The sequence below is a fragment of the Ranitomeya variabilis genome, chromosome 1, assembly GCF_051348905.1.
Source record: "Ranitomeya variabilis isolate aRanVar5 chromosome 1, aRanVar5.hap1, whole genome shotgun sequence".
NCBI classification, from domain to species: Eukaryota; Metazoa; Chordata; class Amphibia; order Anura; family Dendrobatidae; genus Ranitomeya; species Ranitomeya variabilis.
In genome coordinates, this window is record NC_135232.1 from 562124063 (window position 1) to 562143128 (window position 19066).

A 19066-nucleotide genomic window follows, 5' to 3' on the forward strand; every position below is an offset into this window, starting at 1 on the left:
ACCTTGGAAAGGATGTTCCTTAACATATTTCCCAGCTAAATCCATTTTGGTTTTGTTTTTGTATGTTTTTGGTGCACCTGTGAAAATGGCGTGAAACTCTGACAACATTGCTTACAGCTGTGACCTAGGAGTCAGAAATGCTTCCAGGGGCGATCCCCATGATGTTCACCTGTCATTTGAGCAGTGTTTCCATCATTTTCAGATGTTTTAGACCTTAAAAGCAGCCTCGGGGGTGATCGCGGTAAAAATACTCTGATCTCCCATAGACTTACATTGGGCATGTTGCTCTGGTTGAGTACCCAAGTATTCCAATTTGCTCGACCCAAGCAGCGAGCACCCAAGCATTTTAGTGCCCGCCCATCATTAGTACTCACCCGAAGAAAAAATGCTGCCTTATCAATTTTACCACAAAATACAAAAAAATTAATTGCTCGTTCTTGTTCATACTGCCTCACAAAAATCACAATAGAAATCAATCAAAAAATGTCATGTGCCGAAAAATGGTGTCAATAAAACACTCGTTCCACAAAAAACAAGCACTCATATGACTCTGTGGGCAAAAATATAGAAAAATTATAGCTGTCTTTGGCGATGTTAAAACTTTTTTTTTGCGTAAAATATTGTCTTTAAGTGTGTGACAGCATAAAAACCCGATGTAAATCTGGAATTGCTGTAATCGCACCGACCCAAAGAATAAAAGGCGCCTTATCACTTATACCACATGAGAAACGAAAAATGAATAAAACCAATTCTTCATCTGCTGTTGATTTGTTAATTCTGCCTCCCAAAGATCGCACTAAGGCTCGGCGCACATTTATCTTGCGCTCTACACTGAGCGCTTATACCGGGTTTTCCATGTAAATCACTGAAATACATGATTCAGAAGGAACCCCCTGACAGAAGATTTTTGCCCCCCGAAGAAGGAACCCCCTGACAGAAGATTGTTGCCTCCCGAAGAAGCAGGCCAAAACACGCCAGTTGGGGCCAGGAGGAAGATGCTTTCCACAATTTTCCCACACTGTAGATAACTCATAGGTATAGTATACAACTCTTTTCCCTTACATGGCTTAACACAGACATATACAATTCTACTAGAAAAATGTCTGGATAATAGTGGCCAGTTGTTCAACACATTTCTACACACTTCAGGCAGGGTGCTTTTCCCTATGCGCATGCATTTTAAGTATTATGGTATGTTGTAGCCATCTAGTGGCCACACACCCAATAACATACAGGGATATTATTGGATTATTTTTTGGCAGATTAATTTTGTAATTTATGAATAATAATTTTTGTTTTGAGTCTGAGAGGCACTAGCACTTTAACTTTGATTGTTGGATTTTCAAATTACTACATAATCATGTTATTGTGATCTTGATATTAGTGTAAAAAATCTTTATCTTACACCTTGTAAAATTTTGGAAGTAAAAATGTAGTTATTTTTTTCTCCACAGCCTAATGGTATAAAATTCTGTGACACACCTATGGTGTCAATATGATCATTGGGGTCTCCTATGGGGGGGTGGTTCTGCTGTTCTGGCACCTCAGGGGCTCTGCCAGTCAGTGCAACAAAATCTGAACTCCAATATGGAGATTTGCATTGCGCCTCAAAAGTAGTTTTTGACCACATCTGGGGTATCGGCGTACTCAGGAGAAATTGCACAACAAATTTTGGGGTCCATTTTCTCCTGCTATGCTTGTGAAAATGAAAAAAAATGGGGCTAAAACAACAATTTGGGGTGAAAAATATTTATTTTTTTCATTTTCACACATCAACGTTAAATTCTGTTAAGCACCTGTGGATTCAACGTGCTCACCACATGTCTATATAAATTCCTTGAAGGGTGTAGTTTTCTAAATGGGGTCCCTTGTAGGGGTTTCCAATGTTTAGGCACATCAGAAGCACAACAAATTTTGGGTCCTATTTTCTCCTATTATCATTGTGAAAATAAAAAATTTGGGGGTAAAAGAACATTTTTGTGGGAAAATTGTGAGTTATATATTTATACGACTCTATGATAAACTTCTATGAAGTACCTGGGTTTCAAGGTGCTCACCTTAAATCTAGATACATTCCTGGAGGGGTCTAGTATCCAAAACGCGGTCACTTGTGTTTTTTTTCACTGTTTAGGCACGCGAGGGGCTTTACAAACGTGACATGACACTCGCAGACCATTCCATCAAAATCTGCTGCCCAAAACGTCACTCCTTCCTTTCAGAGCCGTGCCGTGTGCCCAAACATTAGAATTCCCCCACATATGGGGTATTGGTGACTCAGGAGAAATTGCTCAACTAATTGTATGGTGCAATTTCTCCTTTTACCCTTAGAAAAATGCAAGGTTTGAAGCTAAAAAACATTTTTGTGGGAAAAATGTGTTGTTTTTTTTTAAATTTTCACAGCTCAACGTTATAAACTTCTATAAAGCACTTGGGGGCTCAAGGTGTTCACCATACATGTATATACATTCCTTGAGGGGTCTTGTTTCCAAAATAGTGTCACTTGTGTGGGTTTTCTACTATTTAGGCACACCAGCAGCAAAATGGCGTCCGCTAATTCTTCCAGCAAAGTTTGCTTCCAAAAAGTTAAATGGCGCTCCTTCCCTTCAAAGCCCTGCCGTGCACCCAAACAGTAGTTTTCCTCCACATATTGGATATCGGCGTACTCAGAAGAAATTGCACAACAAATTGTATGGTGCAATTTGTAACACTGTTGCAAGCTCCTCTGCATGGTTTCCCCTCTCCCTCCATGCAGCGACACTGGGATGCTCACTGCTCCAGGCCCGAAATGTGGTTCCCTCCTGCTGGCATGTCTGACGCACGCAGCACTTCCTGGCAGCGCACCTAGTGTTCGCGCAAGTGCACTTTCCCCCTTCTTATATGGGCAGTGCACATATAGTGATATGCCCTCAGCCTGCTGTTGAGAGACATTTAGTATAATTAGTTCATCTATAGGTGAGAAGATCAGTCACTACTACATATTGGCATACCTATACATATAGAGGAGCAGATCAGTCACTATTACACATCAGTATACACATAAATCTATAGGGGAGCAGATCGTTCACTATCTATAGTGGAGCAGACCGGTCGCCATTGCTTATCTGGGTTAGATATAGATCTATACAGGAGTGGAAAATTATATTTTATCCTCCACTTCTCTTGTCTGATGGCAGGGGCAATGGCCTCAATTCCTAATGACATATGGTGGTATGCTCTGAACCAATGCCATATGGCAGCCTCTCCCTCTGATCTCACACTATATACGGGAGACATGAGTGCAGAAATCGGAACCCTTTCCTAAATGACCAGTTTTGTATATGAGTCGTCCTTGCACACATGACACTTACCTGCAACTAAGAGTGTGATCCCAGCGGAACGCGTTCTGGCTGATTTTGCCCCACTGGAAAAGGCCGTAAGGCCCAAAATAATGCCAGCAAAGCACGAAAGGATGGAAAGCAGCATGAAGGCTCGAGTGGCGTCCCAGAAAGCTGAAAAATGAGGAGAAAGGCCAGTGAGCAGAGGGTGCCAGGCACGGTCGCACCATGCAAGGAAGGAACTGTATCGCTGTGTTTTCTGGTCACTGTGTGGCAGTTATCTTATCACTGTATGACAGTGTTATGCAGTCACAGTATGGTGGTATTATCTGGTCACTATATGTTGGTGTTATTTGTTCAGTGTATGGCAGTAATATATAATGATGGATGGATGGATGGCGCCATCCAGGAAACCGAGTGTGCAGTAATCTTTGTAAGTATTATTTTATTGTGGCCTTATATTTGCACTTTTGTTTTAGTTCCTCTCAGTTTTACCATATGTATGTTACACTGACACCTTGTGGTGTCTTAAGCACTTAGCACTTTACTTTTTGTACATACACTTTGTGCACAAATGGGCTTACCATTTTTTGACACTATTTATGCTCTTACTGACACCTTGTGGTGTCCCAAGCACTAAGCACTTTTATAAAACATAGTTTGTGCCCATAGTCATTACAATCACCTGATATAATAATACTTCTGGCTTGAGTGCCCCCCTTTTTTCATGGATATTTCTTCATGGATATTTTTAATTTTATATTGCATTGTCCTTTTGATTCTGTTGTAATGTACCTGATCTACTAATAAAATTGTGTATTATTTCACACGTATTTGTGTGGACTTCTGGCCGTTTTTTTTCTGGGAGTTCTTAGTCTTTGCTTTGTCTTTCCGACTGTCCACAGTAATTATTTAGTCCTCCTTTGGTTGGCAGATATATATTATATTAATATTTTTTCTTATTTTATTTGATGCACATTAGTATAATTTACCTTCTATTATATGTGATCTTTTATTATATGTAATCTACTACCATCAGGAATCCTTGGGGTGGTTTTTATACTGCAAGTCAGGGTTATAACATCATGGTATGGCTGTGTTATCTGGTCGGGGTCTAGTGGTGCTTTCCAATTATTTTATGGCAGTGTTATCCGGACATTGTAAGGTTGTATTATCTGGATAGGGTATAGCGGTATTAGCTGGTCAGAGTATAGTGGTGTTAAGCACAGTATAGCAATGTTATCTAGTTACATTTGGCAGCATCTTTCTAGCTCTCTAAGGTAATTCTAATCCTTAAACTGATATACCTACTAGCAGTCACCCTACTAGCGCTTACTATGCTATGTCTCTCCCAACTAGCGCTTACCCTGCTATCACTCACCCTGTTATCTCTCACCCTACTAGCGCTCACCCTGCTATCTCTCACCCTACTAGCACTTACCTTACTATCTCTAACCCTGCTAGCACTCACCCTACTAGCGCTTACCCTGCTATCTCTCTCCCTACTAGCGCTTACCCTGCTATCTCTCTCCCTACTATCTCTCTTCCTACTAGCACTTACCCTGCTATGTCTCTCCCAACTAGCGCTTACCCTGCTAGCACTCACCCTGTTATGTCTCACCCTACTAGCGCTCAACCTGCTGTCTCTCACCCTATTAGCATTCACACTGCTGTCTCTCACCCTACTAACGCTCACCCTGCTATCTCTCTGCCTACTAACACTTACCTTACTATCTCTAACCCTGCTAGCACTCACCCTACTAGCGCTTACCCTATCTCTCACCTTACTAGCACTTACCTTACTATCTCTAACCCTGCTAGCACTCACCCTACTAGCGCTCACCCGGCTATCTCTCTCCCTACTAGCACTTACCTTACTATCTCTAACCCTGCTAGCACTCACCCTACTAGCGCTTACCCTGCTATCTCTCACCCTACTAGCACTTACCTTACTATCTCTAACCCTGCTAGCGCTCACCCTACTAGCGCTTACCCTGCTATCTCTCACCTTACTAGCACTTACCTTACTATCTCTAACCCTGCTAGCACTCACCCTACTAGCGCTCACCCGGCTATCTCTCTCCCTACTAGCACTTACCTTACTATCTCTAACCCTGCTAGCACTCACCCTACTAGCGCTTACCCTGCTATCTCTCACCCTACTAGCACTTACCTTACTATCTCTAACCCTGCTAGCGCTCACCCTACTAGCGCTTACCCTGCTATCTCTCACCTTACTAGCACTTACCTTACTATCTCTAACCCTGCTAGCACTCACCCTACTAGCGCTCACCCGGCTATCTCTCTCCCTACTAGCACTTACCTTACTATCTCTAACCCTGCTAGCACTCACCCTACTAGCGCTCACCCGGCTATCTCTCTCCCTACTAGCACTTACCTTACTATCTCTAACCCTGCTAGCACTCACCCTACTAGCGCTTACCCTGCTATCTCTCACCCTACTAGCACTTACGTTACTATCTCTAACCCTGCTAGCACTCACCCTACTAGCGCTTACCCTGCTATCTCTCACCCTACTAGCGCACACCCTACTATCTCTCTTCCTACTAGCGCTTACCCTGCTATGTCTCTCCCAACTAGCGCTTACCCTGCTAGCACTCACCCTGTTATCTCTCACCCTACTAGCGCTCACTCTGCTGTCTCTCACCCTATTAGCACTCACACTGCTGTCTCTCACCCTACTAATGCTCACCCTGCTATCTCTCTGCCTACTATCGCTCACCCTGCTATCTCTCACCCTACTAGCGCTCACACTGCTGTATCTCACCCTATTGATCTAATATTTTACTTCTAGTAATCCTGATACTGCTACCAATAATGTTGAGAATCAGTTTTCTCATGTCGCCATTCTCTGACCTTTCCTCATGGTAGGCAAACACTTGCTCTTACCAACAGTAATGGTGTGAGCGTGACACTTTCCTGCCACACAGAATCGCCACAGCCCCTGATTGCTCAAATTCCCCGAGTAGCGATATTGCATCCAGAAGTCGGTCGCTGTGGCCACGATGAGAAGCACCAGTCCAGAGACTGCGCAGAGCAGACCTCCGCCCATCAGCGTGTACATCTCTGGTAGATGGCGGTCTCCAGATACCCCACCTGCGAGAGAAAAGAGAGAAGAGGTTAGGAGCCACTTTATGGGCAAAGGTGGGCAGCACCCACCAAACAATGAGGTCATTTTACTACTAATCACAATGTAACATATCGGAGGTGCCATAGCAAGCCACATCAGGGAGGGGGGAAGGCATAGTGAACCATATCGAGAGGCCACAGTGAGATTTATCAGGGGGAGGGCACACTAAGCCATATCGGGGTGGAAGCATAGTGAGCCATATTGAGAGGCCACAGTGAGCAATATCAGGGATGAGGCCACAGTGAGCCATATCGGGGGGAAGCATAGGGAGCCATATCGAGAGGCCACAGTGAGCCATATCAGGGGGGAGAGCATAATAAGCCATATTAGGGGCATAGTGAGCCATAGCGAGAGCCACAGTTAGCCATAGAGGGAGGGAGAGGGCTATATCGGGGGGGCACAGTGAGACATATCGAGGGGAGACTCTCTCTGTGATGCATTGGGACATATGCTCCCCTCCCCCCAGCCGCATGGTCAGCCATGATATGAGAGAACTGTAAGTCTATTTTCTTCCTTTAATCCCTTTTTATTTTGTAATTGTCTGTATCTACTATATAATTGTATAAGGGTCACTTCCGTCTTTCTGTCCTTCTGTCTGTCTGTCACGGATATTCATTGGTCGCGGCCTCTGTCTGTCATTGAAATCCAAGTCGCTGATTGGTCGCGTCAAAACGGCCACGACCAATCAGCGACAGTCCGGTGGCAAATGGCCGCTCCTTCCTCCCCGCAGTCAGTGCCCGCTCCATAATCCCCTCCAGTCAGCGCTCACGCAGGGTTAATGGCAGCGGTAACAGACCGCGTTATGCCGCGGGTAACGCACTCCGTTACCGCTGCCATTAACCCTGTGTGACCAACTTTTTACTATTGATGCTGCCTATGCGGCATCAATAGTTAAAAGATCTAATGTTAAAAATAATAAAAAAATAAAAAATTGTTATATACTCACCGTCCGTCGGCCTCTCGGATCCAGAACCGGCGTTCCACGCTCAGGTGACCGCTCCATGCATTGCGATCTCGCGAGATGATGACGTAGTGGTCTCGCGAGACTGCTACGTCATCATCTCGTGAAACCGCAATACACTCTTGGGACCGGTGCGCGCGAGGAGCTTCGGTAACCGCTTCGCCTGGATCCGGTGCGTATGTAACTATTTTTTATTTTAATTCTTTTTTTTTTTTAACAGGGATATGATGCCCACATTGCTATATACTGCGTGGGCAGTGCAATATACTACATGGGCTGTGCAATGTACTACGTGGGCTGTGCAAGGTACTACGTGGGCTGTGCAATATACTACATGGCTGTGCAATATACTATGTGGGCTGTGCAATATAATACGTGGGCTGTCCAATATAATATGTGGGCTGTGCTATATACTGCATGGGCTGTGCAATATACTATGTGGGCTGTGCAACATAATATGTGGGCTGTGCAATATAATATGTGGGCTGCGCTATATACTGTGTGGGCTGTGCAATATACTATATGGGCTGTGCAATATAATACGTGAGCTGTGCTATATAATACGTGGGCTGTGCAATATACTACGTGGGCTGTGCAATATAATACATGGGCTGTGCAATATACTAGGTGAGCTGTGCAATATACTACGTGGGCTGTGCAATAAACTACGTGGGCTGCGCAATATACTATGTGGGCTGTGCAATATAATACGTGGGCTGTGCAATATTTTACGTGGGCTGTGCAATATACTACGTGGGCTGTGCAATATACTACGTGGGCTGTGCAATATACTACGTGGGCTGTGCAGTATAATACTTGGGCTGTGCAGCATAATACGTGGGCTGTGCAATGTACTACATGGGCTGTGCAATATACTGCGTGGGCTGTGCAATATACTACATGGGCTGTGCAATATAATACGTGGACTGTGCAATATGATACGTGGGCTGTTCAATATATTACGTGGGCTGTGCAATATACTACTTGGGCTGTGCAATATACTACGTGGGCAGTGCAATATACTAAGTGGGCTGTGCAATATAAAATGTGGGCTGTGCAGTATACTACGTGGGCTGTGCAGTATAATACGTGGGTTGTGCAATGTACTACATGGGCTGTGCATTATAATATGTGGGCTGTGCAATATAATACGTGGGCTGTGCAATATAACACGTGGGCTGTGCAATGTACTACATGGGCTGTGCATTATAATACGTGGGCTGTGCAATATAATACGTGGGCTGTGCAATATAACACATGGGCTGTGCAATATAATATGTGGGCTGTGCAATATAATACGTGGGCTGTGCAATATACTACTTGGGCTGTGCAATATACTACGTGGGCAGTGCAATATACTAAGTGGGCTGTGCAATATAAAACGTGGGCTGTGCAGTATACTACGTGGGCTGTGCAGTATAATACGTGGGCTGTGCAATGTACTACATGGGCTGTGCATTATAATATGTGGGCTGTGCAATATAATACGTGGGCTGTGCAATATAACACGTGGGCTGTGCAATGTACTACATGGGCTGTGCATTATAATACGTGGGCTGTGCAATATAATACGTGGGCTGTGTAATATAACACATGGGCTGTGCAATATAATATGTGGGCTGTGCAATATAATACGTGGGCTGTGCAATATACTATGTGGGCTGTGCAATATAATACGTGGGCTGTGCAATGTACTACGTGGGCTGTGCAATGTACTACGTGGGCTGTGCAATGTACTACATGGGCTTTGCAATATACTACATGGCTGTGCAATATACTACATGCGCTGTGCAATATACTACGTGGGCTGTGCAATATAATACATGAGCTGTGCTATATACTGCATGGGCTGTGCAATATAATATGTGGGCTGTGCTATATACTGCTTGGGCTGTGCAATATAATACGTGAGCTGTGCTATATAATACATGGGCTGTGCAATATACTATGTGGGCTGTGCAATATAATACGTTGGCTGTGCAATATACTATGTGGGCTGTGCAATATACTACATGGGCTGCGCAATATACAACGTGGGCTGTGCAATATAATACATGGGCTGTGCAATATATTACATGGGCTGTGCAATATACTACATGGGCTGTGCAATATACTACGTGGGCTGTGCAATATACTACGTGGGCTGTGCAGTATAATATGTGGCTTGTGCAATGAACTACGTGGGCGGTGCAATATACTGCGTGGGCAGTGCAATATACTACGTGGGCAGTGCAATATACTACATGGGCAGTGCAATATACTACATGGGCTGTGCAATATAATACGTGGGCTGTGCAATATATTACGTGGGCTGTGCAATATACTATGTGGGCTGTGCAATATACTACGTGGGCTGTGCAATATAACACGTGGGCTGTGCAATATAACACGTGGGCTGTGCAATGTTCTACTTGGGCTGTGCAATATACTACATGGGCTGTGCAATATACTACGTGGGCTGTTCAGTAAAATACGTGGGCTGTTCAGTATAATACGTGGGCTGTGTAATGTACTACATGGGCTGTGCAATATAATAAGTGGGCTGTGCAATATAATATGTGGGCTGTGCAATATACTACGTGGGCTGTGCTTTATAATATGTGGGATGTGCAATGTACTACATGGGCTGTGCAATATAATACGTGGGCTGTGCAATATACTACGTGGGCTGTGCAATATACTACGTGGGCTGTGCAATATAATACGTGGGCTGTGAAATATACTATGTGGACTGTGCAATAAACTTTGTGGACTGTGCAATATAACATGTGGGCTGTGCAGTATACTACGTGGGCTATGCAGTATAATACGTGGGCTGTGCAATTCACTACGTGGGCTGTGCAATATACTATGTGGGCTGTGCAATATAATACATGGGCTGTGCAATATAATACGTGTGCTGTGCAATGTACTACATGGGTTGTGCAATATAATACGTGGGCTGTGCAACATACTACGTGGGCTGTGTTATACACTACGTGGGCTGTGTTATACACTAAGTGGGCTGTGTTATACACTATGTGGGCTGTGTTATACACTACGTGAGCTGTGTTATATGCTAATTGGGCTGTTATAAACTAGGTGGCTGTGTTATATGCTATGTGCGCTGTTATACACTCTGTGGGCTGTGCTATATACTACGTGGCTGTGCTATATACTCCGTGGGCTGTGTTATATACTATGTGGGCTGTTGTGAATTTGGATTCTGGGCTCCCCCGGTGGCCGCTTGTGGAATTGGACTTGTCATCCTCTTTCCTGTTTCACCTGGTTCCATCAGTAGTGGGTGTCGCTATTTAAGCTCATTTCTCTGGTGGTTTCTTGCCGGTCAACAATGTTATCTGATGCCTCTCAGTGCTTGTTCCTGCTTCTAGACTACTACTAGATAAGTTGGACTTTTGTCCATGTTTTGTTTTGCCTATTTGTTCCAGTTCACAGCTGAAGTTTTGTTACTGTGTCTGGAAAGCTCTCGTTGATCAGGGATTGCTACTCTGGCGTTATGAGTTAATGCCAGAGTTTAAGGTAATCTCTGGATGGTGTTTTGTTAGTGTTTTTCTGCTGACCATGAAAGTATACTATCTGTCTTCTGCTATCTAGTAAGCGGACCTCAAATTTGCTAAGACTATTTTCCTGCTGCGTTTGTTGTTTCATCTGAACTCACCGTCATTATATGTGGGGGGCTACTGTCTTCTTTGGAATATTTCTCTAGAGGTGAGCCAGGTCTTATATTTCCCTCTGCTAGCTATTTAGGTCTTAGGCCAGAGCTGGGCATCTAGCGATAATTAGGAAATGCTACCTGGCTATTTCTAGTTGCGCGGCAGGCTTAGTTCATGGTCAGTATAGTTCCATCTTCCGAGAGCTTGTCCCTCTATAGGCTTGCTATGATCTCTGCCTGCAGAGATCATGACAGTTTGACCGGCCCATAAAGTGTTAAAGACCCAGGTTGAGAAAGGAGAGTTATAAGAAGTCTGCTGGAATTTTTTTTTTTTTTTCCTCCAGTCTGCCTTGATGCAGTCTTTTTTCTCTCTCTCCTCCTAATCTCTGTATGGCTCTGTGTGCACCTGACAATAATGGATCTCCAGAGTGTAACTGCGGGTTTGAATAATCTCATCACGAAAGTACAAAATTTACAAGATTTTGTGGTACATGCTCCGGTATCTGAGCCGAGAATTCCTTTGCCGGAGTTCTTCACAGGGAATAGAGCTAGCTTCCAGAATTTCCGAAATAATTGTAAGCTTTATTTGTCCCTGAAGTCTCGTTCAGCTGGAGACCCTGCTCAGCAGGTTAGGATTGTGATTTCCTTGCTCAGGGGTGACCCTCAAGATTGGGCCTTCTCATTGCCAGCAGGGGATCCTGCGTTACGCGATGTGGATGCGTTTTTTCTGGCCTTGGGCTTGCTTTATGAGGAACCTCATTTGGAACTTCAGGCAGAAAAAACTTTGATGGCACTATCTCAGGGGCAAGACGAAGCTGAAGTTTTCTGCCAAAAATTCCGTAAATGGTCTGTGCTTACTCAGTGGAATGAGTGCGCCTTGGCGGCAACTTTCAGAGAAGGTCTCTCTGATGCCGTTAAGGATGTTATGGTGGGGTTCCCTGTGCCTGCAGGTCTGAATGAGTCCATGACAATGGCTATTCAGATTGATAGGCGTCTGCGGGAGCGCAAACCGGTGCACCATCTGGCGGTGTCTATGGAAAAGACGCCAGAAAGTATACAGTGTGATAGAATTCTGTCCAGGAGCGAGCGACAGAATTTTAGACGGAAGAATGGATTGTGTTTCTATTGTGGGGATTCTACTCATGTTATATCAGCATGCTCTAGGCGTACAAAGAAGCTTGATAAGTCTGTTTCCATTGGCACCATTCAGTCTAAGTTTATTTTGTCTGTAACCCTGATTTGCTCTTTGTCATCCATTGCCACGGACGCCTATGTTGACTCTGGCGCCGCTCTGAGTCTTATGGATTGGTCCTTTGCCAATCGTTGTGGTTTTGATTTAGAGCCTTTGGAGACTCTTATTCCTCTGAAGGGGATTGACTCCACCCCATTGGCTAATAATAAACCACAATACTGGACACAAGTAACCATGCGTATCAATCCGGATCACCAGGAGATTATTCGTTTCCTGGTGCTGTATAATTTACATGACGATTTGGTACTGGGATTGCCATGGTTGCAGTCTCACAACCCAGTCTTGGACTGGAGAGCAATGTCTGTGTTGAGCTGGGGATGTAAGGGTATTCATGGGGACTTACCTTTGGTTTCTATTTCGTCGTCCATTCCCTCTGAAGTCCCTGAGTTCCTCTCTGATTATCAAGATGTCTTTGACGAACCCAAGCTTGGGTCGTTACCTCCGCACCGTGAGTGCGATTGTGCCATAGATTTGATACCGGGTTGTAAATATCCCAAGGGTCGTTTGTTTAATCTGTCTGTGCCGGAACATGCTGCTATGCGGGAATATATAAAGGAGTCTTTGGAAAAGGGACATATTCGTCCATCTTCTTCTCCCTTGGGAGCTGGGTTTTTCTTTGTCTCAAAAAAAGACGGCTCTTTGAGACCATGTATTGATTATCGGCTTCTGAATAAGATCACTGTTAAGTATCAATACCCATTGCCATTGCTTACTGATTTGTTTGCTCGTATAGAGGGTGCTAAGTGGTTCTCTAAAATTGATCTTCGTGGGGCGTATAATTTGGTGCGGATCAGGCAGGGGGATGAGTGGAAGACCGCATTTAATACGCCCGAGGGCCACTTTGAGTATTTGGTCATGCCTTTTGGTCTTTCTAATGCCCCTTCAGTTTTCCAGTCTTTTATGCATGATATTTTCCGCGATTTTCTGGATAAATTTATGATAATATATCTGGATAATATTCTGATTTTTTCTGATGACTGGGACTCTCATGTCCAGCAGGTCAGGAGGGTTTTTCAGGTTCTGCGGTCTAATTCTTTATGTGTGAAGGGGTCTAAGTGCGTTTTTGGGGTCCAGAAAATTTCCTTTTTGGGGTATATTTTTTCTCCCTCTTCCATTGAGATGGATCCCGTCAAGGTGCAAGCTATTTGTGACTGGACTCAGCCCTCCTCTCTTAAGGGTCTTCAGAGATTTTTGGGCTTTGCCAACTTTTACCGCCGATTTATTGCTGGTTTTTCGGATGTCGTTAAACCACTGACTGATTTGACCAGACAAGGCGCTGATGTTGCTAATTGGTCCCCTCATGCTGTAGAGGCCTTTCAGGAGCTTAAGCGCCGTTTTGCCTCTGCCCCTGTGTTGCGTCAGCCTGATGTGAATCTGCCTTTTCAGGTTGAGGTTGACGCTTCGGAGATCGGAGCTGGGGCAGTGTTGTCGCAGAAAGGTTCCGACTGCTCCGTCATTAGGCCTTGTGCCTTCTTTTCTCGCAAATTTTCGCCCGCAGAGCGGAATTATGATGTTGGGAATCGGGAGCTTTTGGCCATGAAGTGGGCGTTTGAGGAGTGGCGCCATTGGCTCGAGGGGGCTAGGCATCAGGTGGTGGTATTGACTGACCACAAAAATTTGATTTATCTTGAGACTGCCAGACGCCTGAATCCTAGACAGGCGCGCTGGTCTTTATTTTTTTCTCGCTTTAATTTTGTGGTGTCATACCTACCGGGTTCTAAGAATGTTAAGGCAGATGCTCTTTCTAGGAGTTTTGACCCGGACTCTCCTGGTAATTCTGAACCCACAGGTATCCTTAGGGAGGGAGTAATTTTGTCGGCCGTTTCTCCTGATCTGCGGCGGTCCTTGCAAGAGTTTCAGGCGGATAGACCGGATCGTTGTCCGCCTGATAGACTGTTTGTTCCGGATGATTGGACCAGCAGAGTCATCTCTGAGGTACATTCTTCTGCATTGGCAGGTCATCCCGGAATTTTTGGTACCAGGGATTTGGTGGCAAGATCCTTCTGGTGGCCTTCCCTGTCACGAGATGTGCGAGTCTTTGTGCAGTCATGTGACGTTTGTGCTCGGGCCAAGTCTTGTAGTTCTCGGGCTAGCGGACTGCTGTTGCCCTTGCCTATTCCTAAGAGGCCTTGGACACACATCTCGATGGATTTTATTTCAGATCTGCCCGTTTCCCAGAAGATGTCTGTCATCTGGGTGGTCTGTGACCGTTTCTCTAAAATGGTCCATTTGGTTCCTCTGCCCAAGTTGCCTTCTTCTTCTGAGTTGGTTCCTCTGTTTTTTCAGAATGTTGTCCGATTGCACGGTATTCCTGAGAATATTGTTTCTGACAGAGGTACCCAATTTGTGTCTAGATTTTGGCGGGCATTCTGTGCTAGGATGGGCATAGATTTGTCTTTTTCATCTGCTTTTCACCCTCAGACTAATGGCCAGACCGAGCGGACTAATCAGACCCTGGAGACATATCTGAGGTGTTTTGTCTCTGCTGACCAGGATGATTGGGTTGCTTTTTTGCCATTGGCAGAGTTCGCCCTCAATAATCGGGCCAGCTCTTCCACCTTGGTGTCCCCGTTTTTCTGTAATTCGGGGTTTCACCCTCGATTTTCCTCCGGTCAGGTGGAATCCTCGGATTGTCCTGGAGTGGATGCGGTGGTGGAGAGATTGCATCACATCTGGGGGCAGGTTATGGACAATTTGAAGTTGTCCCAGGAGAAGACTCAGCGTTTTGCCAACCGTCATCGTCGTGTTGGTTCTCGGCTTTGTGTTGGAGATTTGGTGTGGTTGTCTTCTCGTTTTGTCCCTATGAGGGTCTCTTCTCCTAAGTTTAAACCTCGGTTCATCGGCCCTTATAGAATATTGGAGATTCTTAATCCTGTTTCTTTCCGTTTGGACCTCCCTGCGTCCTTTTCCATTCATAACGTTTTTCATCGGTCGTTATTGCGCAGGTATGAGGTACCTGTGGTACCTTCAGTTGAGCCTCCTGCTCCGGTGTTGGTTGAGGGTGAGTTGGAGTACGTTGTGGAGAAAATTTTGGACTCTCGTGTTTCCAGACGGAGACTCCAGTATCTGGTCAACTGGAAGGGTTACGGCCAGGAGGATAATTCTTGGGTCAATGCATCTGATGTTCATGCTTCTGATCTTGTTCGTGCCTTCCATAGGGCTCATCCTGGTCGCCCTGGTGGATCTGGTGAGGGTTCGGTGCCCCCTCCTTGAGGGGGGGGTACTGTTGTGAATTTGGATTCTGGGCTCCCCCGGTGGCCGCTTGTGGAATTGGACTTGTCATCCTCTTTCCTGTTTCACCTGGTTCCATCAGTAGTGGGTGTCGCTATTTAAGCTCATTTCTCTGGTGGTTTCTTGCCGGTCAACAATGTTATCTGATGCCTCTCAGTGCTTGTTCCTGCTTCTAGACTACTACTAGATAAGTTGGACTTTTGTCCATGTTTTGTTTTGCCTATTTGTTCCAGTTCACAGCTGAAGTTTTGTTACTGTGTCTGGAAAGCTCTCGTTGATCAGGGATTGCTACTCTGGCGTTATGAGTTAATGCCAGAGTTTAAGGTAATCTCTGGATGGTGTTTTGTTAGTGTTTTTCTGCTGACCATGAAAGTATACTATCTGTCTTCTGCTATCTAGTAAGCGGACCTCAAATTTGCTAAGACTATTTTCCTGCTGCGTTTGTTGTTTCATCTGAACTCACCGTCATTATATGTGGGGGGCTACTGTCTTCTTTGGAATATTTCTCTAGAGGTGAGCCAGGTCTTATATTTCCCTCTGCTAGCTATTTAGGTCTTAGGCCAGAGCTGGGCATCTAGCGATAATTAGGAAATGCTACCTGGCTATTTCTAGTTGCGCGGCAGGCTTAGTTCATGGTCAGTATAGTTCCATCTTCCGAGAGCTTGTCCCTCTATAGGCTTGCTATGATCTCTGCCTGCAGAGATCATGACAGTGGGCTGTGCAACATAACACATGGGCTGTGCAATATAATACGTGGGCTGTGCAATATAACACATGGGCTGTGCAATATAATACGTGGGCTGTGCAATGTACTATGTGGGCTGTGCAATGTACTACGTGGGCTGTGCAATATACTACATGGCTGTGCAATATACTACGTGGGCTGTGCAATATACTACGTGGGCTGTGCAATATAATACATGATCTGTGCTATATACTGCACGGGCTGTGCAATATACTACGTGGGCTGTGCAATATAATACGTTGGCTGTGCAATATAATGCGTGTGCTGTGCAATATAATTTGTGGGCTGTGCAATATAATTTGTGGGCTGTGCAATATAATACAAGGGCTGTGCAATATAATACGTGGGATGTGCAATGTACTACATGGGCTGTGCAATATAATACGTGGGCTGTGCAATATACTACGCGGGCTGTGCAATATACTCTGTGGACTGTGCAATAAACTATGTGGGCTGTGCAATATAACACGTGGGCTGTGCAGTATACTACGTGGGCTGTGCAGTATAATACGTGGGCTGTGCAATGTACTACATGAGCTGTGCAATATAATACATGGGCTGTACAATATAATACATGGGCTGTGCAATATAATACGTGGGCTGTGCAATATACTATGTGGGCTGTGCAATATAATACATGGGCTGTGTAATATACTACGTGGGCTGTGCAATATACTACGTGGGCTGTGCAATATAATACGTGGGCTGTGCAATGTACTACATGGGTTGTGCAATATAGTACGTGGGCTGTGCAACATACTACGTCGGCTGTGTTATTCGCTACGTGGACTGTGTTATACACTACGTGGGCTGTGCAATATACTACGTGGGCTGTGCAATGAACTACCAGGGTTGTGCAATATTATACGTGGGCTGTGCAACATACTACGTGGTCTGTGTTATACACTATGTGGCCTGTGCTATACACTATGTGGGCTGTGTTATACACGACGTAGCCTGTGTTATGCACTACATGGGCTGTGTTATACACTACGTGAGCTGCGTTATATGCTACGTGGGCTGTTATAAACTAGGTGGCTGTGTTATATGCTATGTGCGCTGTTATACACTCTGTGGGCTGTGCTATATACTACGTGGCTGTGCAATATACTCCGTGGGCTGTGTTATATACTACGTGGGCTGTGCAATATAACACATGGGCTGTGCAATATAATACGTGGGCTGTGAAATATAATACGTTGGCTGTGCAATATGCTAGGTGGGCTGTGCAATATAATACGTGGGCTGAGCAATGTACTACATGGGCTGTGCAATGTACTACATGGGCTGTGCAATATACTACATGGCTGTGCAATATACTACGTGGGCTGTGCAATATAATACATGAGCTGTGCTATATACTGCATGGGCTGTGCTATATACTGCATGGGCTGTGCAATATACTACGTGGGCTGAGCAATATAATACGTAGGCTGTGCAATATAATACGTGGGCTGTGCAATATAATATGTGGGCTGTGCAATATACTACGTGGGCTGTGCAATATAATATGTGGGCTGTGCAATATACTACGTGGGCTGTGCTTTATAATACGTGGGATGTGCAATGTACTACATGGGCTGTGCAATATAATACGTGGGCTGTGCAATATACTACGTGGGCTGTGCAATATACTACGTGGGCTGTGCAATATAATACGTGGGCTGTGAAATATACTACGTGGACTGTGCAATAAACTTTGTGGGCTGTGCAATATAACATGTGGGCTGTGCAGTATACTACGTGGGCTATGCAGTATAATACGTGGGCTGTGCAATATACTACGTGGGATGTGTAATATACTATGTGGGCTGTGCAATATAATACATGGGCTGTGCAATATACTACGTGGGCTGTGCAATATACTACGTGGGCTGTGCAATATACTACGTGGGCTGTGCAATATAATACGTGTGCTGTGCAATGTACTACATGGGTTGTGCAATATAATACGTGGGCTGTGCAACATACTACGTGGGCTGTGTTATACACTACGTGGGCTGTGTTATACACTAAGTGGGCTGTGTTATACACTATGTGGGCTGTGTTATACACTACGTGAGCTGTGTTATATGCTAAGTGGGCTGTTATAAACTAGGTGGCTGTGTTATATGCTATGTGCGCTGTTATACACTCTGTGGGCTGTGCTATATACTACGTGGCTGTGCTATATACTCCGTGGGCTGTGTTATATACTATGTGGGCTGTGCAATATAACACATGGGCTGTGCAATATAATACGTGGGCTGTGCAATATAACACGTAGGCTGTGCAATATACTACGTTGGCTGTGCAATATAATACGTGGGCTGTGCAATGTACTATGTGGGCTGTGCAATGTACTACGTGGGCTGTGCAATATACTACATGGCTGTGCAATATACTACGTGGGCTGTGCAATATTCTACGTGGGCTGTGCAATATAATACATGATCTGTGCTATATACTGCATGGGCTGTGCAATATACTACGTGGGCTGTGCAATATAATACGTGGGCTGTGCAATATAATACGGCGTGGCCTCCTTCCCGTGTAATATAGGATAGGCCCAATTCCTGTGTAATGTAGGAGAAGCCTCCTTTCATAGAGGCAACATTACATTGGGATCACAGGATTTTATCTCTTACTATACATCCTAAAATCTGCAATATAATACATGGGCTGTGCAATATACTACGTGGGCTGTGCAATATACTACGTGGGCTGTGCAATATAATACGTGTGCTGTGCAATGTACTACATGGGTTGTGCAATATAATA

General features: G+C 44.8%; 1 protein-coding gene across 1 annotated transcript in view; it reads right to left on the bottom strand.

The window, feature by feature from the left end:
- LOC143768224 (lens fiber membrane intrinsic protein-like) overlaps positions 1-19066 on the bottom strand; it is a 180663-nt gene that overhangs the window by 106567 nt on the left and 55030 nt on the right. The window contains exons 2-3 of the mRNA XM_077256920.1: positions 6225-6431; positions 3348-3488 (exon numbers count right to left, since the gene is read on the bottom strand). Of these exons, the coding sequence (XP_077113035.1) occupies positions 3348-3488; positions 6225-6399 (316 nt within the window). The 5' untranslated portion in view covers positions 6400-6431. The remainder of the gene's footprint in view (positions 1-3347; positions 3489-6224; positions 6432-19066) is intronic.